This window comes from Lolium perenne, chromosome 4 (genome assembly GCF_019359855.2).
Source record: "Lolium perenne isolate Kyuss_39 chromosome 4, Kyuss_2.0, whole genome shotgun sequence".
NCBI lineage: Eukaryota > Viridiplantae > Streptophyta > Magnoliopsida > Poales > Poaceae > Lolium > Lolium perenne.
The window spans coordinates 151,586,339-151,605,362 of record NC_067247.2 but is presented as its reverse complement, the minus strand read 5'-3'; the positions used below and the strand labels follow the sequence as shown (position 1 = coordinate 151,605,362).

The 19,024-nt window shown below is 43.6% G+C and overlaps 1 protein-coding gene across 2 annotated transcripts; it reads left to right on the top strand.

Moving 5' to 3' along the window:
* Window positions 1-1,243: 1,243 nt before the first annotated feature.
* On the top strand, window positions 1,244-13,564 carry LOC127294162 (DEAD-box ATP-dependent RNA helicase FANCM). Of its 2 annotated transcripts, XM_051323912.2 has the most exons (21): window positions 1,244-1,400; window positions 1,481-1,886; window positions 5,204-5,347; window positions 5,428-5,510; window positions 5,623-5,737; window positions 6,161-6,252; window positions 6,448-6,502; window positions 6,585-6,706; window positions 6,779-6,892; window positions 7,006-7,199; window positions 7,762-7,889; window positions 8,374-8,434; window positions 9,131-9,207; window positions 9,364-9,413; window positions 9,488-9,653; window positions 9,776-9,897; window positions 9,978-10,295; window positions 10,392-11,484; window positions 11,608-11,662; window positions 11,828-11,986; window positions 12,554-13,564. In XM_051323912.2, the coding sequence occupies exons 1-21, from the start codon at window positions 1,341-1,343 to the stop codon at window positions 13,095-13,097; spliced, it is 4,158 nt and encodes a 1,385-aa protein (XP_051179872.1). In that variant the 5' UTR covers window positions 1,244-1,340; the 3' UTR covers window positions 13,098-13,564. The 2 variants fall into 2 exon arrangements, with proteins under 2 accessions (XP_051179872.1, XP_051179874.1); XM_051323914.2 differs by lacking the exons at window positions 1,244-1,400; window positions 1,481-1,886 and having other exon boundaries at window positions 5,623-5,759.
* Window positions 13,565-19,024: the final 5,460 nt, after the last annotated feature.

Below are 19,024 nucleotides of genomic sequence, written 5' to 3'. Positions count from 1 at the left end.
CGGGCTCCCCTGATCTGTCTGCGCCTACTGTGAAATCTCACACCGACTGTCTGATTGCAAGAAAACTAGCCATGGTTTAAAAACCTGAGCTATCAGAGTTTGTGCTGAACCGGTTGGTTCAGCTCGTCCGTAGCAACATCTGCTTTAACATGAGATTCAAGGAGCAACAGATGAAAAAGGTAGCTGCGGATGTTCTTGCATTCGCCGACGTACATGTCACCACTCTTCAGCTGTACAACCACATCAAAAACTGGAGGATGAAGTGGAGCGTCATTATGAAGATGAAATTCGATTGCATTCTGAACTGGAGCAAAGATGGTTGCTGCTTCTACGACGGTGATGAAGGGGCGGTGGACAAGTACATCCAGGTATGAAGCCTCATTGAGTTCATGCATAGATCAGTGATAGAGCCGCCCTAACAGTAGTTCCGTGTGGATTGCAACGCTACCCGAAGCACCGTCAGTACGTCGGCACCCCGATCACGAACTACGCTCAGATAAAGATGATATTCACTCCTCGGTTTGTGTGCAAGGCACGGCTGTTCCAGCCTAACTTGCTGGTCAGGGCTATCGACTTCATTGCAGACAATGAAGCAGAGTATGTCGTCTACCGTAAGCTGCAGCCACTGGAGAGGAGGAGCTGGCTTAGGACCTAGCTCCGCAACCAGTTTCCTGCTTAGTGCTTATGCTTCCTTTATCATGATCCGTTGATTTTGGGAGGTGATCTTGTATCCCTCCATTAGCTAGGACTTGCTACAACTTGATCCTGGTCTGTAATGATGAACTTGTTCGAGGTGGTATATACTAACCCCTCGTGATGAACCTGTGATGCATCACGAAGTAGTTGCTTCGTTCGTGATGTATCACCCACTAAGTAGTTGCTGTGTATTACTAACACCTTTTGTGATTAAACTGAATTTGATGTGTGCTGTTATTCAATACTGGGTAACTTCACCACTCTAAGTGAAGGGGTTAGCATAACACTGAGCTATCTGCAACCAAACAGGTTGTGGGCTGCACGAGCAGGAAAGAAAGTACTGTTAACGGACAATCAAACGACGGGGTCTGAGTTCCTTCTCCGGCGCGCAAAAGGCCTCACATGACCCGTTCGCGCCGCGCAGGGGCTCCCATCTCGCTGGCGCAGGCATACAGGAAATCAGTCCAAGCAACCAAACGCGCCCAAAGCAGCCCGTTTAACGCTTGCTTGACTCGGCCCATAATTTGCTCACCAGCTCCCTCCCTCTCTTTTTCGTCTCCGAAACTCCCCATTTCCCCGCCCCTTTCCCTCCCGAAATCCCCAATTCCCCACCCAACCTCGGCGAACCTTCTCCGAGCCGCCCGATGGCGGCGCCCCCACCGCCCTACGCCCCTGCCGTCGCCGTCGACGACGACGAAGACGACGTAAGCTCGCGGCTCGCCCCTTCCTCCCCCCTCCTCGCGTTTACGTGCTCACGCCCCCTTTCTCCAAACCCTAACCGCAGGGCTTCGACTGGGAGGCGGCCGTGCGCGAGATCGACAGCGCCTGCGCCCTCGCCTCAGCCTCCACGCCCGCCGTTTCGAACCCGGCGCCGCCCCGCCAACCCTCGCCGTACCCACCGCCTGGCCCCGCTCCCTCGGCCGCGGCGCCGTTCTCCCACGGGCCGTCCCGGCAGTCGACGCTCGACCGTTTCGTCGACTCCTTCACCAAGAGACAGTTAGCGAAGGAGCGGCCGCCCCCAGCGCCGGTGGTTCCCGTGGCCGCAGCGGTGCCGCCTGCCAGCAGAGCGGGGCGCTTCGCGGCACGCCCGGACGAGGGATGCTCGCGGAGTGCAGGCAGGGAGGAGGTCGCGGAGGGGGCCTGTGCCGTCGCGCTGGACCACGAGGCAGTGCAGACATGGATCTATCCAAGTGAGTGTGTAATAACTGTGTTGGATTTCTGTATGCATCTCTCGCGACTGACTTAAGTTCTGCTGTAGTTATATTCTTATTTAGCATAGCATGTGGGCATGTGACCGTTTTGCTGATATAAATCCCTGTCTCCCTGGCGATGCTTTATATTGATGTACTAAAAATGTCGTTTTCGGTGATGCTACTGACTTGCTCAAAGACCTTATTTAGGCTGCCTTGGCTTATCTTTTGATCTGCTATCAACAGGATTCCTGGGTGAATTGTATGAAATGAGTGGGGTTCAGAGTCTATAAGACAACGAGTTCAATTGTTTTACATCTTTTACTAGTCGAGTAATCAGTTTAGATTAAGTATCATGTGCATTTTGATTATCATATTCTTGACCCCAAGGCAGGCTAATTTGCCGACCAGTTCAAGTGTGAGAGATAATGTTTTTGAGATTTTGATCCAGAGAAGCAACACAAGCATAGCTAGGTATCAAATTTCTTTAGTTGCTTGGTTCTGTTCCTAGCTTACGGAGCTGGCAAATAAAGGCTAGTACATTTAACCCTCAAGTTTTTTTTTGTTGCTTGATTTTGCTTATGCAACTGGCTTATAGGGCGTATTCGTAAACAATACTTTTGGTTGGCATTATGATCATAGCGCTACTCTAGTATAGTCTGGATTAGGTCTATGCATTATAAATTATGGAGCATGAGTTGTGAATTCCTGCTTTGAAGTATTTTATTTGCCCATCTGGACCATGGGATATTTATCTCTGCCGGTAATTCCATAAATTCTCAGTAGTTAGATATCCACTAGCTCCTCATCTACACTACCGCAGATCCTCGCTTGAACATGGATGTGCATAGGGGTGAAGTTAGAGTGGATAGTGCTTGGATACAAATACGGAATTGGAATCGTTGGTGATTGGTCACAAATACGGCTCAGCCGTTGATATATTTTGTAGTGAATTCCACGTTTTACCCCTTAGTTGTGCGTTTGTGCCAGCAATTACCCTATTTACTGTCTACTGGAATACGTTATATATAAGAAACTTTGAACCCTGTTTTGCCACATTTTAGCATTTTGCACATTTTATTACATAGGGCCAGCATCAGAGAAAGAGGGTCCAACCGTCCAATGTTTCTTGAATGGAGTAATTTCGACGAATGTTCACTAGATGGGGTAATTGGTGTTATGAACGTACAAGTAAGGGGTAAAAAGTGAATTCACTCTATTTTTTTTTGACATTGCATTGAAATTAGGAATCGTATGTAACACACATAATATAGTCAAACCTACCAGCGAAAAAAATATGCACATAATTACAAGAGCATGTGCTCGACGAGTCGAACCTTGCTACCTTGATGAATTACCGGTAAGAGAAATTCATAGCTGCACGGTACATAGATTTTTTTTCTGTAGTGGAACATAGTTTTAAAGGCGACGCCTAAGGTTTAGGCGTCAAAGCGCTCCCTGTCCGCCTTGGATAAACGGCCGCTTTAGGCGCCTAGGCGTCGCCTAAGCGTCAGAGCGCCCCTCCTCCGCCTTGATACGCCTTAACGCCTTTAAAACCATGGTAGTGAATTCCACGTTTTACCCCTTAGTTGTGCGTTTGTGACAGCAATTGCCCTATTTACTGAAAATTCTACTGGAATACGTCATATAAGAAACTTTCAACCCTGTTTTGCCAATTTTAGCATTTTGCACTTTATTACATAGGGCCGGCATAGGTCATTGTGGCGCCAAAGTTCAGTAAAGTTTGGAGGGCGTCATCTGCGGTCATGTCAGCTTTCTATCCTCCAGCTGTTTCACTCTTCGTTGTCCTCCTCATATCCTCTAACCTCGATTATCACCTCACGCCTAGGTAGCCCAGCCGGCATGCATCAGAGAAAGAGGGTCCAACGTTTCTTGAATGGAGTAATTTCGACGAATGTTCACTAGATGGGGTAATTGGTGTCTTGAACATACAAGTGGGGGGTAAAAAGTGGAATTCACTCTAATTATTTTTTGGGCGTTGCATTGAAATTAGGAATCGTATGTAACACACACATAATATAGGCAAACCTACCAGCGAAAAAATATGTACATAATTACAAGAGCATGTGCTCGATGAGTCGAACCTTGTTACCTTGATGAATTACCGGTAAGAGAAATTCATAGCTGCACGGTACATAGAATTTTTTTAATTGCCTGAAGTATAAGAGTTTGGTTGGTTGGTGTCTTTGGCCTGGTCCTGTGTTAGATTAGTTTAGCGCGTAAAGGACTCCACAGACCACAGTCCACGTCCATCATAGTGCAAGGAAAATTGAGGCAAAAGTATAAAGCTCTATCTCCATCAATGTTGTACCAGATCCATCTCATCCACAACCAAGTGGCGTAGAGCCAAATCTCATCTCATCACCAACTCTCTCTCTCTCTCTCTCTCTCTCTCTCTCTCTCTCTTGGAGCTCATGACCTAAAGTGGCTTCCATGGAGTTCCTTTGTCAAGTGGGGATAACATCGGTTTGGTCAAGCATCTGAATAGTTAGGAGGGCAATAGCCACAGGAGCAGGCAATGCCTCCTTCCCAGCACCCTTGCGAACAGCAGCAAACCCATGTGGCGCAGGAGTGTACACTTTGGCACTAGTTCCCACTAGTCAAGGCAGCAGATTCGTGTGCGTTTGCTCCCTTCGATCATGGTGGCAGATACAACAGAGCCGGCCACGAGACAAGAGGATTGACAGCTGGCTACCAACAGACGTAGCTACAGTGACATCGGAGAAGGCTACTGGTGGCAATATGAACAAATACATGGTGTGGGCAATTGCTTGATTCTTCCCAGTTGCTGGATAATTGACCGGTTAGTTACCAAATATGACCGCAGAAAATCGGATATTCTCGGATTGTAGTGAAACCGTGCTAAGGTGGAGAAGGAAGAGGACAGGAAAGAAGGAAGGCAGCGGCAGTGTGGTATTAGAGATAATCTCTTCCTTGTGCGTTAGGCTTAGGGTCACCCTTTCAACAGACCAGAATACTAAGCTGCAGATCAGCCTTATGTTTGCTCTCCTGTTCTTTCTTTTTCAGTTTTTCTTCTTCCCCGGTTCGCCTGCTGTTAGTTGCTCCTTGTGGCCTTAGCTTCTACTTGTGGACGTTCGCTTGGCACTAATCAGCATGCTACCTTGCGTCTGCTCAAACACTACGTGGAACTCCTGTCAAAGATTCTGTTTTTTAAATGGTTCAATACTGCTATAAAGTATAGACATGTTTTTTAGAAGAAATGTAAGTATTTCTAGGGTTCACACTTTGTAAATATGATGTTTGTAACTTCTTTACCTTTTGTTCAAATGCTGCAGCTAATATAGAAGTCCGAGAATACCAGCTATATATTGTCCAGAAGGCCTTGTTTACAAATACACTAGTGGCTTTGCCAACTGGACTTGGCAAAACATTTATCGCTGCAGTAGTGATGTATAACTATTTTAGATGGTTTCCTGAAGGTAAGGTCTGGGCCCAAACTGGTACCAAAGGTACTTACTGACAAATTACTCTCGTTAACTGATACATTTGAAAACCTCAGGTAAAATAGTATTTACTGCCCCTTCACGTCCGCTTGTTACTCAGCAAATTGAGGCATGTCATAATACAGTGGGTATACCACAGGTACTAAAATTTATGTTGCATATTTCATGCTTGTCTGGTGTCTGATGAATATTAGCGTATTTTCTCTGGCAGTCCTGTAGGCTGTAGATTAATTAGATTTACTTGTTTGCAGGAGTGGACGATTGATATGAAAGGCAATCTAAGCCCTGAGAAGCGTTCAAGTTTTTGGAAGTCCAAAAGAGTATTTTTTGTCACTCCACAGATTCTTGAAAATGATATACATTCTGGTGATTTCCCTGAATGTTTCTGGTATTTCTTATTAATCTTTATTGGTATTTTTTTGTATTTATTTAAGTTGTCATTGTAGGATTCTTTTGTTTATTTAGATTTAGAATGAACCAGGCACGATCTAAACTTCGTGCAGATGGGAACATATACAAATGTCTACCCAAGAAAAACCATCCATAACTCATAACTGGATAATTTATACAAATGTGTACACAGGAGACCAGGTCATAACTATGTAATTGCCTCATTCCAAATCAATGTTATTCATTCTCTGCCACCTTCTCATCTAGTACATTAATGTTTGGATTGACTATTTCGATACTAGATTACGTACAGTAAGCCTTTTAGTGTCTTGTCAACTTTGCTGTTACTGTATCCTCATTTCTTCTCTGATTTGATGTTATAAAGTTTTCTTTTAACAGGTATATGCGTGATGAAACAGCTAGTTTGCTTGGTGATAGATGAAGCTCATAGAGCTTCAGGAAATTATGCTTACTGCACTGCTGTTCGTAAGGCATGTTTGATGCTCAAGTACTTTATCCATCATATCATCTGATTTTACAATGCACATGTCTTGTGTTAGTATATCATCTTGTTTTTTTTTCTCCATTATTAAGCTCATTTAATTGATGACATCAGTAAAATAAGTTAGTTGTATGTGTGCTACGACTTCTGCATGTTCATTCTTTATTTTCTGCTATGTTGACAGTTGGTGGCATCACATGTACCATTAAGAATTTTAGCTCTGACTGCTACACCAGGATGTAAGTGTGCACATTATGATTGAATACTTGCTAAAAAATGAAATGCTTTATAATTTACCAATCTATCTTGATTGCCATTCAGCAAAGCATCCAGATATCCAAGGTGTTATCAACAATTTATGCATTTCAGAGTTGGTTCATCGTGATGAAAGTGATCCTGAAGTCCAACGATATGTTAACGCACGTACAGTTGACCTTGTAAAGGTGTGGATGAACTGTGGTAGATTCGTAATATGTCGTTTTTCAGTGCTGTGGAATTTACCTGTTTCAGTGCAGGTTCCTGTTGGCAGCGATACATTTCAAGTTAACGAGAAGCTTTTGGAAATTATACGTCCATATATTGCCCAATTGCGTGCTGCTGGGGTGATTGACAGTAGGAATGCTGAAAGCGTATGTTTCTTAGTCTCTTAAATACTTCAATCATCATGTTGACTATGATTTGCTGCACCCACTTCTAATTTGCTACACATGTGCATTATTAATTGGTTACCTGTTGTTGCCAGTGGAGCTCACACCAACTGCACATTCTGAGGGAGAAATTCAACCAAGCACCCCCACCAAACATTCCTATTGAAAAGAAACATGAAATTCGCAGATCTTTTGCAGCTGCCTTCTCACTTTGTCGCATAAGTAAATTGCTTTTGAGCCATGGAATCATGCCGGCATATCAGGCGATTGAAGCTAATTTGAATGAAGGGTATTGTTTACACCCATTTCCACTACATGATTTTACTTGTATGTGAATAGTAGTGCATAATTAAGCCCCTAAGGATTTTGTGGGCAACATTCTCTTTGGCATCTAATAATATCCTTTCTGAGTCTTATTTTTCTTCATCTCAGAAGTAATCTTAGTAATATCTCGATATATTCAGACTTCAAGATGGGTCAGTGGAGTGTAGTTCCCTTTGAGCTGTTCCATTCACTTCTGAATGTTGATGTACTTCTGGTAATATATGTGATAATCAATGAAATTATCTGCACCTATCCTGTTTTTCATCCTTTATGAACCAACTGGACTAAGAAGTCTATGGATCTGGAGCACAGTTTTTTTACAGCACGAGCATGCAGAACTTAAACCAAATTGCTATTGGAGTTGACTAGGATTATAGTTTGTACCTTTGTATTGTTCTGTGATTATGTCATATTAATAAAACAATACTAGAGTTTATAAAACTTTGGTTTCTTGATTGTGTGTGCCCTCTACGTATTTTCACGAGTAAGCCTTTTGTGCCTCACACCATGGTTCTTCTTTACTGAAGGGCGTGGAATATGTTCTCAAGGATTGAGGCCTTTGCCAGAGCAAAGGAAATGATGCAGAGCTTCTTAAACAAGGGCGTGTCCAGTCCAAAAGTGCAGAAATTGGTAGAAGTGTTAATCGATCATTTCCGTAAGCAACTTTCTACTTATGTAGTAATGGCATATAATTTGTCGATTTAACTCAACTATTGTAATCTCACGCTGGACCTGGCTCTCAGTCTAGCATTATGTCTGAGAATGGCACTCTTCTGTTAGCTTGCATCTGCTCCCCCTAAACTGTAACAGGTCCCATCTCTCTCTCCAAATTTAACGTAATTTGTAAGAATAGTAGCTCTTGTGTGGCTTAGTAGTCAGTTGTCCTAAATTGTGAAACTTGGCTGCCCAGTTATTGCTTGTTATCAGAACACTTGATACTACCCACACTACTATGCGGGCAAATGTGGCACTATTGTAATATGCTTTGTGTAGGAACACATGACTTTATCAAAATTCATATGTGCATGTCATGTGGAAAGAGCCTTCTGTATCAATTGGCTTCAACAGTTTATGTTCTTATTAACTAAAACTTAGTAAACTTTACACTGATGTTTTCGTGACTGGTAATTTTTATGCAGAAAAAAACAATCCAAAGGACTCAAGGGTGATTATCTTTTCACATTACCGTGAAAGTGTCAAGTAAGATCCTTACCTTGTACTAGCTGTATCTATTATGTAGCACTTCACAGTTTATGTATCTATTTCTAGATTGAAAAGCTCGTCTCTATACAGTTTCTTTTGTCATTGTGTGTGTTGTGATAAAAAAACGAAAGTCATATGTCACCAACTCACCATTATCTACTCACACGTCTGGAAAGTGTCAAGAGCCAAACCTTGTAAGATTCTTTAAAGCTATTGTGAAGCTTTGAGCACACTTGACTACTTGAGACATCATTTGTTCTTATCGTAAAATTGGTCAACAATTTTGTGCAGAGTTTTTGTGTGGGATCATGCCCAAGGATCAAACCTAGGGGCTCTGTTTTTAGTCACTACTGCTCATTGCATGGGACCTATATTTCGTCACACAGCCCTGTCCTGCAAATTTACAGTAGAAGTTAGCCATGCATGGATTAAACAGTTTTTTCACCATGCGGAACATGTACCGCTTACTAGTGTATGTAAGATGGACTCTTTTTGTTGGAATTCACTTGCTACTGTTTTGTTAAACCTTACACCCAGACAAGCTGTGCCTTGTTTTCTTGGCTAGCAATCAGAAAAAACGTCTGTAATTTTTCTTAGAGAACGTAAACAATATTTATAGTAGTAAAGTATTTGTGTTTTGCTTGAATATCATATTAGAAGTCTGAACGTTGTATTGGTTGCTTTGAATCACAGGGAAATACTAGGTGCATTAGGAGGCAGTTGTACCAATTTTTTTAGACCTGCTCAATTCATCGGTCAGAGCTCTGCAGGTATGATGATGGATCAGTGATCTCGAATATGCCATGTATTTAGGTTTATTAATATTAATATATTAATCTGTAGAAAATATGGCGCCTTAAAAAGATGAACACATATCGTGGGTTCTGCAATCACATGGTTTACTTTAAACGTTTTGTGCTTTACAGGCGACAGGCTGAAGGGGCAGACACAGAAAATGCAACAAGCTATTTTGCAGGTATTAAAACAAACCTAACTATTGCAGCCCCCACCCCCGCCCCCCTCTCAACTCATCATGTAAACTGCTTACAGAAATTTCGATCTGGGGAATACAACATTCTAGTGGCAACATCAATTGGCGAGGAAGGACTAGATATTGTGGAGGTTGATCTTGTGATCTGTTTCGATGCCAATGTCTCTCCATTAAGAATGATTCAACGCATGGGAAGAACTGGGCGGAAAAATGATGGGCGAGTTGATATCCTTTCGTGATGATGAAAACTTATCATGTCCAGCAAAGATAAAGATATCGAGTTGCATTTTTTTTTTGTACAACATGTTTTTCCTCTCTTAGTCATTGGTCACCTTAACTGTCCAAACTGGTGTTGGCTTGTGAAGGACATGAGTTGCAAGGGTACAAAAAGAAACAAGGAAGTACTCGGACAATGAAAAATCTATTGCGCAAACAGGATAACTTTGATTTCCATGCTAGTCCTAGGATGGTAATATCGTTTGATCTGTTTGTTGATATAACCGTTTCATCACTCTGGAGGTTTTCTAATTGTGCTATCCATTGGAACAGGTTCCGCATATCTATAAACCGGAAGTTAAATATGTCAAATTGTCAATAGAGAAGTATGTTCCTTGTTTAAAGAAAAGAAAAGTTGATGTTAGTTGTGCATCACCAATTTTGAACAAGATGTCAGTGGAAGATGACCAACTGATTGCTCAGTACTTTAGTGCATGCAAAGAGGATATTTGGAAGCCATCTCTTGTTGCATTTCCTAGTTTCCAGGTTTCTCCCTGTGATATCTATAAAGTACCTCATTCTTTCCGAACAACAGATATGCTAATTGATGCTATGCAACGACTTCAAGATCTTTCTTTCTCTAGGACAAAGGTAGATTTATTGTACATGCGAGAGTTCATTTTATTTTCCTTTTTAATTTTATGAATGAACTAGAAGTTCTAATGCTGATCCTGAACACTTGCTCAGTGTGGAACCCCCTTGCGAGAACCTGCTGATGTAGCAGCTCTGAAGGATCAGCCACTGGAAGGTCATTACTATCCAACTGGACAAGTGGCATGTAGTAAAAGTGTTTGCGTGACAAGTTCTCCAGTAAAAAAATATCCTTTACACTCTTTCTTCTGTGGAGATTATGTAGCTGTGGATATTAAAGGTTACGTTTCAATCACCTTTGTACCTGCCGTGCTGAGGACATCTGAATTCCATAAGGACACACAGAATGTGAATTGGCAATATAAAGTCCAGAACAAGACGGCTCCTTACAAATTGACAACAGAAGTCAGTGGTCCAAGAACAGATGGTGCTTATTCAAGCAAACCGATATTTGCAGATAATGCATCAAATTTGGATCCCCATTCCCCGGATTATTCTGAACAATATGACCCTGGCAGGCATGTACTTTTTGGTACAACACCATCTAAATCATTTTCAAGCCCAACAGAAAAATGGGGCACACCATGCAATACTAAATTAGCGAGCCCAGCTTTGTCAGTTCAGGAAGACACGGAACTTAGTCCCAGGCTAACACATTATATTGAAGAAGGAATTGTTCCCGAGTCTCCAGTCCTTGAAGCTAGCCATCAGAGACTTGAAACAGAAAGAGCTTCTGATGTTTGTTTTGTTCCTAAGGTTGATTATTCAAAAGCACACACTCAGGGCAATGGGCCAGGATGCCATGATGGATCATTGAGCTTCGGGGAAAAGGGCCAATTTCCCGCTGGGGTCACTGAAGTTCTTGGATTAACCAGGGATAATGTATTAGGTCAGACTCAAGTAGAGGCAGAAGAGCCTTCAAATGTGAAAATATGTAGTCCTGCTGCTCGCACTCCTACAGCAAATCTGCTCTGTGATAGCTTGTCTGATGATTGGCAGGTTAAGTCAGTAGCAGGGGATACATCAGGGTCAGTACAGCAAGCACCCAAGTATAGAAGACTCTGCAAATATGGTGAAAAGATCAAGCGGGTTCCCTCAATGTCTTTGAATGACAGATATGATGGATGTGGCGGAAGACAATGTGATGTTACAAATAAAAGTATGCCGAACCAAATGGGGCATGCTAGGGGTGAGTTACTTTTTTCTCTTTCTAACTGTTTGATTCCGAAACTGTCTCTGGCCTTATTAGTTTGTATAAGTTTGTTGCATCACAACCTCAAGGCTTTACACTGTTTGTACTGTAATAATGTAGGAAACAAAGGGAAAGCCAAGAGGCGTCTGGATATATATATTGATGAGCAAGCCGAGTAAGAGTACTGCGACCTTTGTGTTGAGAACTTGATATTAGCAGACAAACTAATGCTAAACTTTTTTTGCTATTATAATAGCCTGTCAATGCATATCAGTGTTTTAAATATTATAATAAAAAATACTATTTATTGATTATAACTACCTTTCATTTATTGCTTTAGGGTGTCTGAAGATACTTATATTTCAGCGGATGAGGATGATGATCAGAGCGAGGACAAATACGAAGATAGCTTTATTGATGACCAGGCAACTCCTAGTGGCCAATTTACTCAGAGTGAACAAGGTGGTGAACATACTGGCGACAGAATGGCTTTCTATAGGTATTACAAGATGATGATGGAACTCTTTACTCTAGTGTTTAATGGTGTTCCTGCCTATGTTATTTTTTTAGACCATCATGTTTTCTCTCATTTCTTTTGCCATCAATCAGCACAACTGAATACATGTGCTCTTACAGTCTGATTTGCAGTGTTGTTTTTCGACTGAATGGCTTTAAGTCAGACCTTCTGGTTCTAACTTGCAGTGTACAACTGAATGGCTGTACAACTGGATGTGTGTGCGTCAGTTTAACTTGATTAAGATAGTGTATATAATGTGAATAACTAGAACATTATGAGTACACACTTTACATTAGCAGTTCTGAGTTTGTGATTCCAGTTGAGGGTTTACTGTCAATTTTGTACATGGGATGGATTATGAGAAGCTGAGTACTATTGCGACTCATACTTTTTTCCTTGCATAAGAAGCATGTTTGCCATCAGCATTCTGCTTTTCTTGTTCATGAGTAGCCTAGTTCTGAGCAGAAGCATTCATGTTCATGTTTTTCGTCTTGGAAAAAGTTATAGAAAGAAACTGTGGTACTGAGTATTCATTTGACATTTTCGCAGGCGGTCACTACTTACTCAGTCCACAGTAGTTCTTCCCTCAAGATACCAAGATCTCTCTGACAATTCTGTCTCTATAGCCGGAAGTGCGAGCTGTTCATCAGGAAACTCGCACAATCCTATCGAGACTCCACAAGGGATTCTTCAAAAACATGGTACCACTGGCCCAAGTCCTCTAGGTCCCCAGCAAAGCTCCCTGGAGAGAGTGAGTTTGATAAAGGAGCATGGTCAAGCCAGTGTGGTTAACTGCGAATCAACCAGTAAACCAGATAGCATAAAGAGAAAGCTAAGCTTCCAGCAAGCTGCCTCGATCCCTATCATAAACCTTGATCTGGAACCAGCACCACCTTCCTCACACCTTGCTACTGAAGCCGGCAATGATATATACTGGGATGATGCTTTCTTTGAGGGCCTCGATCTTGATGCAATTGAAGCACAGGCGACCGAGCAATTGAGACTGCAGAAGGCACAATCACAGAAGCCAGCAGAAACTAAGCGAGCATCTGATGTGAGCTTCACGCCTCCATCGTTTGATCTCGGGTTCTGATAACCCATTTTGGTGAATTTCACTTCAAAAACCCATTCTGGTGAATAGCCATCCAGAATATGCTTATGTGCTGTTCCACCAGATTATCTGGGATCAAGCTTCAGATATGTGCGATTAGCAACATCCTGGTCTATCAGTCTGTTATCAATGACCTCTTTCCCCACAAGGTTTGAACTTGGGTGGTACATGACAGACGGGGTTCAAGATGTTTCTGATGAGCCCTGCTGTGTTGCTGCCACGACTGCTTCTGTGAGAATATTTATAGGAAGCCCAGAAGATCAGGAGGTGATGTCGAGAGATACGTGGCAGCTATTTAGCATTCAGTACATAATTACACCTTGTATAACAACAGGTCAACAGCCCATAGCTGTAAATATTGTATTATGTAAGTGCGTAGCTGTGGGTGTGTACAAACGAAATTTGCAGTTCCTTGAAAGGTTAATCATGCAGTAAGGGTTAGCTTGTGATGTGGTACCAAGTGATCTGCATGGGTGGATGTATGGTTGCAAGGTGCACCACAGTGCCAGGCTCAATGCCCATTTGGTAAGTGGATAGATAGTGGTGAGGGAGTGACTGCTTCACTGGTGCCTTGCCCGGTTGCTTTCTCCAAGCAAGGAAATTATTCCAAACATGTCAATTCATTTTGTCAGTAGATAGTGTGTTCGCTTCAGTACAGCAGTGTGAACTCGGAGATGCCTGCCACGGGTATTAATTCTGAGCTCACGTTCTCCTGAACATCTCGCTATCTCGAGAAAGATACAGCATGAATAAGTGCGATCTATGCTCATTGCAATGCTTCTCTTTCTACTCGTTGCGTGTAATGTGGTCTGATTGGCAGTATGTGTACAGAGGAGTAAAAATGCATGCAACTTGGGCTGATTTTAAATTGTAACAAACTGCTAGGCAGTATTATGGAAAAGGAATTCATGATAATTTTGATAGCAATATTATTTCCATAAAAAAGTTTCGCCACCACAATAATAACTATCCAACCTCATTGCATCATCAAGGTGATTGCTGGATCCATAATTACATATGTTAGGGCATCTTGTCGATAAGAAACACTCGCTTGATGAATGATGTAGTAGTATAAGAAAGAACACACCTTTAACTAATCAGTCACTTGCGCATTCAAACGTAGGCCCGTTTTGTTTAGATGGAAACGTAGACCTTAAGAAACGAAACACAGGACAAGCATGCAGAACAAATATATAGTACTAGCATGGACGAGTAATAATTGAGTGTTTCAGTGATCAGTATGAACACAAAGATTCTAGGGCACACCACACAGCAGGTGAATAAAAAGAACATTTTTGATGGCGTAGTCTGCAGAAAGTTCTTCCCAATGTATATCGATATTACGTAAATGCAATGCAGTGGCTGCAAGGAACAGACACGTCAGGCACTGCAGATGACGGTCGGACGGATCCGCGCGCTCTACATATGCTACTATCAGGGACGAGCCGGAGCCGAGCTGATTCTCCTTTTGTATCTTACGTCTTCGTTCCTAGCTAGGTCTGAGTTGTTGGGACGCTCGGCCCGTGGCTTGTTTTTTTCTTTTGGGATGGGTCTTGACCCATAGAACTCAAACCGTACCCCAAAGCGTGCCGGGTCGAACGTTTGGGGGACGTGTTTTGTTTGTGCTGCGTTTGGGGGCCGTCGCTCACCAGTCGCGTCCTCCAAACATCACCCTTAAACATTAAAAATAATTTAAATAGATAGAAAAAAACTCTTTACTAATATTCAAATCGGTTCAACATGAACAAATTACATATAAAACTTTGAAAACAATATAATTAAATTACATATAAATTATTGTTAAACTACTTCGTCTTCTTCTTCGATGATGGCCCCGCCTCGTCGTCATCACGGTGGCGCTTCCTGCTCGTCACCTCTTCCGAAGAGGCGGTGTCGGCCGACTCGTCGGAGGAACTAGTGTCCTCCTCGTCATCGCCGGTGCTCGCCGGCTGCGCCTTGGCCTTCGCTTTCGCGTCTGCCTCCGCCTTCGCACGGGCCGCCGCTGCCGCCTCCTCTGACCCTTCGTCCTCCGCGTCCTCCTCCACGCCCAGCCATTCCTCCTCGCTGTCAAGTGCCGGCAGGGATCTCAATCGGCCGTACTTGACAAAAATCGGCTTTGGGGGACGCGGCTGAAACCGTTTTTTTGTCCGACGCGCCCCAAAACCGTTTGGGGGACGGTTTGGGGGACGCGACTTGAGATGCTCTTATGCTTGTACCAACATTGCTGCTCTGTGGATGGTGTTGTATGCTGAATCATGTGCTCTGCACTATTGTAGCTTCATTAAGTTAAAGTCGTGCCCATCTTGAACCTACCGTTTAAAAGGAATAGACACGTACATCCGGCGTTACTTTCGCTTTCTTAATTTTGAGGTTTGAACAGATCAATGTTCAAGAGCCGATGGTGCGCCGTCGTCCTGGGCCCTTTCTCACCGAAGCCAGACAAAACTTGTTATAATGGAGTTTCTTGCGGTAGACAAACATGAAGTCGTCATGCTAAGGCCCTAAAAGATTAGCACACCACAATAACAACCATCGCGAAAGATGACACCCGTAGATCGGAAGAGGCAGACCTGAAATCACATGAAGGAACACGAAAACCGACTGGATCCCAGAAAATCCATGGGACACACAACTCCAGACACCCTCTATTGACGCTAGACGCACCACCAGAGCAAGGATATGATGGGATGACCTTATTATGACTTCAAGATGTAGTCGTTGCCTCACCATATCGAAGAGAACACTAAATAAAGCCTAAACAAAGAAGGGGACCATCCTGTCGGCAAGGGACCATGGTCCGCCACGCCTGCAAAGCTACCGGAAACGGGACGGACTGGTAGTGACGCTGGCGCCGCGGGCAAGGGGCGGAACCCTAGATGAGCTTATATAATATATTAACTTAAGAAAACTATCGACACATGCAAACTTAAAGGAATAGAAAAATCAAGAAACGTGAATGCACATATAAAATCAGGTGCAAATCAAGCCATCTAGTACCACAGGTTGCCAAATGGATGATGCACACAAGCTTTGCTCCAATCTAGCTAGCTATTATTAGTCTATAATCCGAATAGTGGTAGGTGGGTAGGAAGGCCTTCTAGAAGCCAACAAACCAACATGACCACTCTAGGACTTGCAAACGTGCCAGAAAAAACAAAGGCATCTCAATGAGTAGATTGGATTGTGTGCACTATTAGGTGAGCCATCGGTGTTAGGCTGCAGGCAACTTATTCTATTATGTCACATGGAAACTACCTTTTGCTTGTCCATTTCGTAGGAATTGCTGTCATGCATGTATTAATACATGCATGAAACTTCTCCCGGCATACTACGGACGTACGGTTCTTGTGATTCAATAAATGTGTATATGTGTGTACGCGTACGCGTAGTAGACATCTTTCTTCCTAATTTTTCCTTCCGTCATGTCTCCATTTCTCCTATCTTCCTTCCGTGACGGAACTCCCTCCCTGCTCGATCTCCCTCTCCCTCCCGGGTCGCTCCCCCTCGGGCGGCTCCGGAGAAGATCCATCTACCCCGACCCCGTCCCTCTCCACGTCTGCCCCGGCCAGGCCGCTGCTGTCGCCGGTGCTGGCGGTGGTGGCAGCGCCCGACCCGCCAAACGGTGGAGGGCAGAGGAGGCGGCAAGTCCGGCGGCGCATCTGAGCGGGGAGGTGCTGCGGCGGGTGAGCTTGGCGTGGCGAAGGAGGCAGCAAGGCGACGGGATGCGGGACGCCGGCGGTGGCGGCGCGGGCCTGATCTGGGCCCGATCTGGGCCTAGAGGGCCTGGCCGTTCTGCTTCGGACCATGCAACGCCGTCGGGTTCTTGGCCGGGGATTGCAACCTGCTGCAGAGTCTTCTTATCTGCAGTCGCCATGGGCTTGGCGGCGACGGCTTAGCGAGGCATACCCCCTTCATCATCGTTGGGTGGCGAAGGGCGGCGTGGGGGCCTGTTCGTCCGCGTCGAAGAATAAAGGTGGCGGTTCTAGGATTCTTCTCGGACCAAGTTTGAAGATATGTCGGATGCTTGTTCCAACCAATCTGGGTGGATTGTCATGGTCCGGAAGGCCCTGCATGCGAAATTCATTATGCGAATAATGCCTGAAGATTGCTGGATTGGGTGGTTTTGGTCGTGCGTACCCATATTTTTTTATCAGGCCATTTGGTTTCAGAGGGGGCGCTTCAAAGCTCTGCTGGCTGTTAATATCATGGAGCTCGTTTTCTTTCCATGGTGCTAGCGGAGACGGTCATTAAGCCGAGATCGGTGGAATAGTTATGATGGTCGGATCTTGGTGCTGAGGTGGAATTGGCTTGACGATTCATGACTTGTAATAGTGACTGGTATGTGGGGGTGACTGCACAGGAGAAGTTCAGAGTCTTATCTTTGAGGGTGAAAATCCAAGGTCTAGCCTTAATTGGTTGTGCCTGGCAATGTTCTTGTTGAAGACATTGTTTTGAGAGAGAAGACTTTTTCAGCATGAAAACCTAAGATCTACGATTGGGCGACAACAACGTTTGTGCACTGTTTTCTTCTTGAAGGCGTCGCTTATGGAGAAGCTGTGCTTCTGGTGTTGTCTTGGTGGTGTCAGTGTTGCTGTTTCAAGTTAGGGATCTCTGTAGCGGGATATTTCTTTTCTGTAATTCTTTTTCTTTTTTTAGCTGTGTGCATCCTTTATTTTATTAGGGCATGATGCTGTTGCAGAGGTTGGGTATAATTGGTATCTTTATGATATTAATATATGCTACTCTTTATCGAATTTTTTTTCTCCTAGCTTCTTGAACAGGCAACACATCTTAAACTAAATTGCATTTGCCATCACGATGCTGGACCTTGATATTATTTGATTTTGTTTATAGAAGCGTGGTTGGTAGGACGTTGTGCCGTTGTGCCGTTGTGCCGTTGTGGACCTTGATATTCTGCTTCTTTTAGAGTTTCAATAAGGTATGGGCTGAGCTACGGTATGACATTAAGTAACTCGATCGTCACGTTGGATTGGCACAAAGAGAGCATAAAGTCGACTCTTCCCAAAATGTTGAAGCTAGAGTCTACCAGAACACGTTTGCACGACAATGGTTTGTTAGCTTGGCTCTCGTAGACACTTGATAAGTGCTCTTACGTTAACCTAGCTTGTCTTCCTTTGTTTTTGCAACGTAATGGCTTTGTCAATTCAAAAAAGAATGCAACCAAAGCAATTCTTAAATCCTAGTGATATTTTGGGACATCCAAGTGTGCATGCACATGACAAGCATATTCTGGGTGAGCTGAGCCGTCGTGGGAACATACAGGATCCGACAGCAGTTAATATGTCACTCGTTGATAAGTGCCATCCATCCGTCCGTATCCATGACGTACTCGTACAGTGATTGATCGAGGTTTCGGTGTTCGATACGGCCGTGTCGTTTATCTTTTGGACCAGAACCTTAATCTCAAGTCGAATGATCATCCGTCGTTTCAACCAAAAACGTGCTGTGCAAAACGAACGGAAAATAGAAAGAAGAAAGCTTGTTCTTTTCGATACCGTACGGTTCAGTTGGTACGGGGTACACTGACAATGTCTCGAGGTGTCCTTGACTAGAGTGGCTTTTTAGCTCATTTCTCTTTTCATTTGAGAGGTACACCTGATTTATCATTAAAGGAAGCGGAGTACAAGCACCAAAAAATGGGCACTGCCCTAAAAAATTGCGAAAATCCCAGTAAAGTAAAAAAATACAATGAGATATCTCTAGAGTCGTCTTCGCTTGCTAACTCGTGTACCTTTAATTTGGAGGGCCGACTAGAAGAAAGAGATGAGTAGACGCCTAGCATATTTATTTCTGTTGAATTTTTAGTAATGTTTGTAATGTTGTAAAGGTTCAAAAATGCAGTTTCTAGGTTTGCAACCTATGGCTAACTCGCCTCTCCATGCAAGATG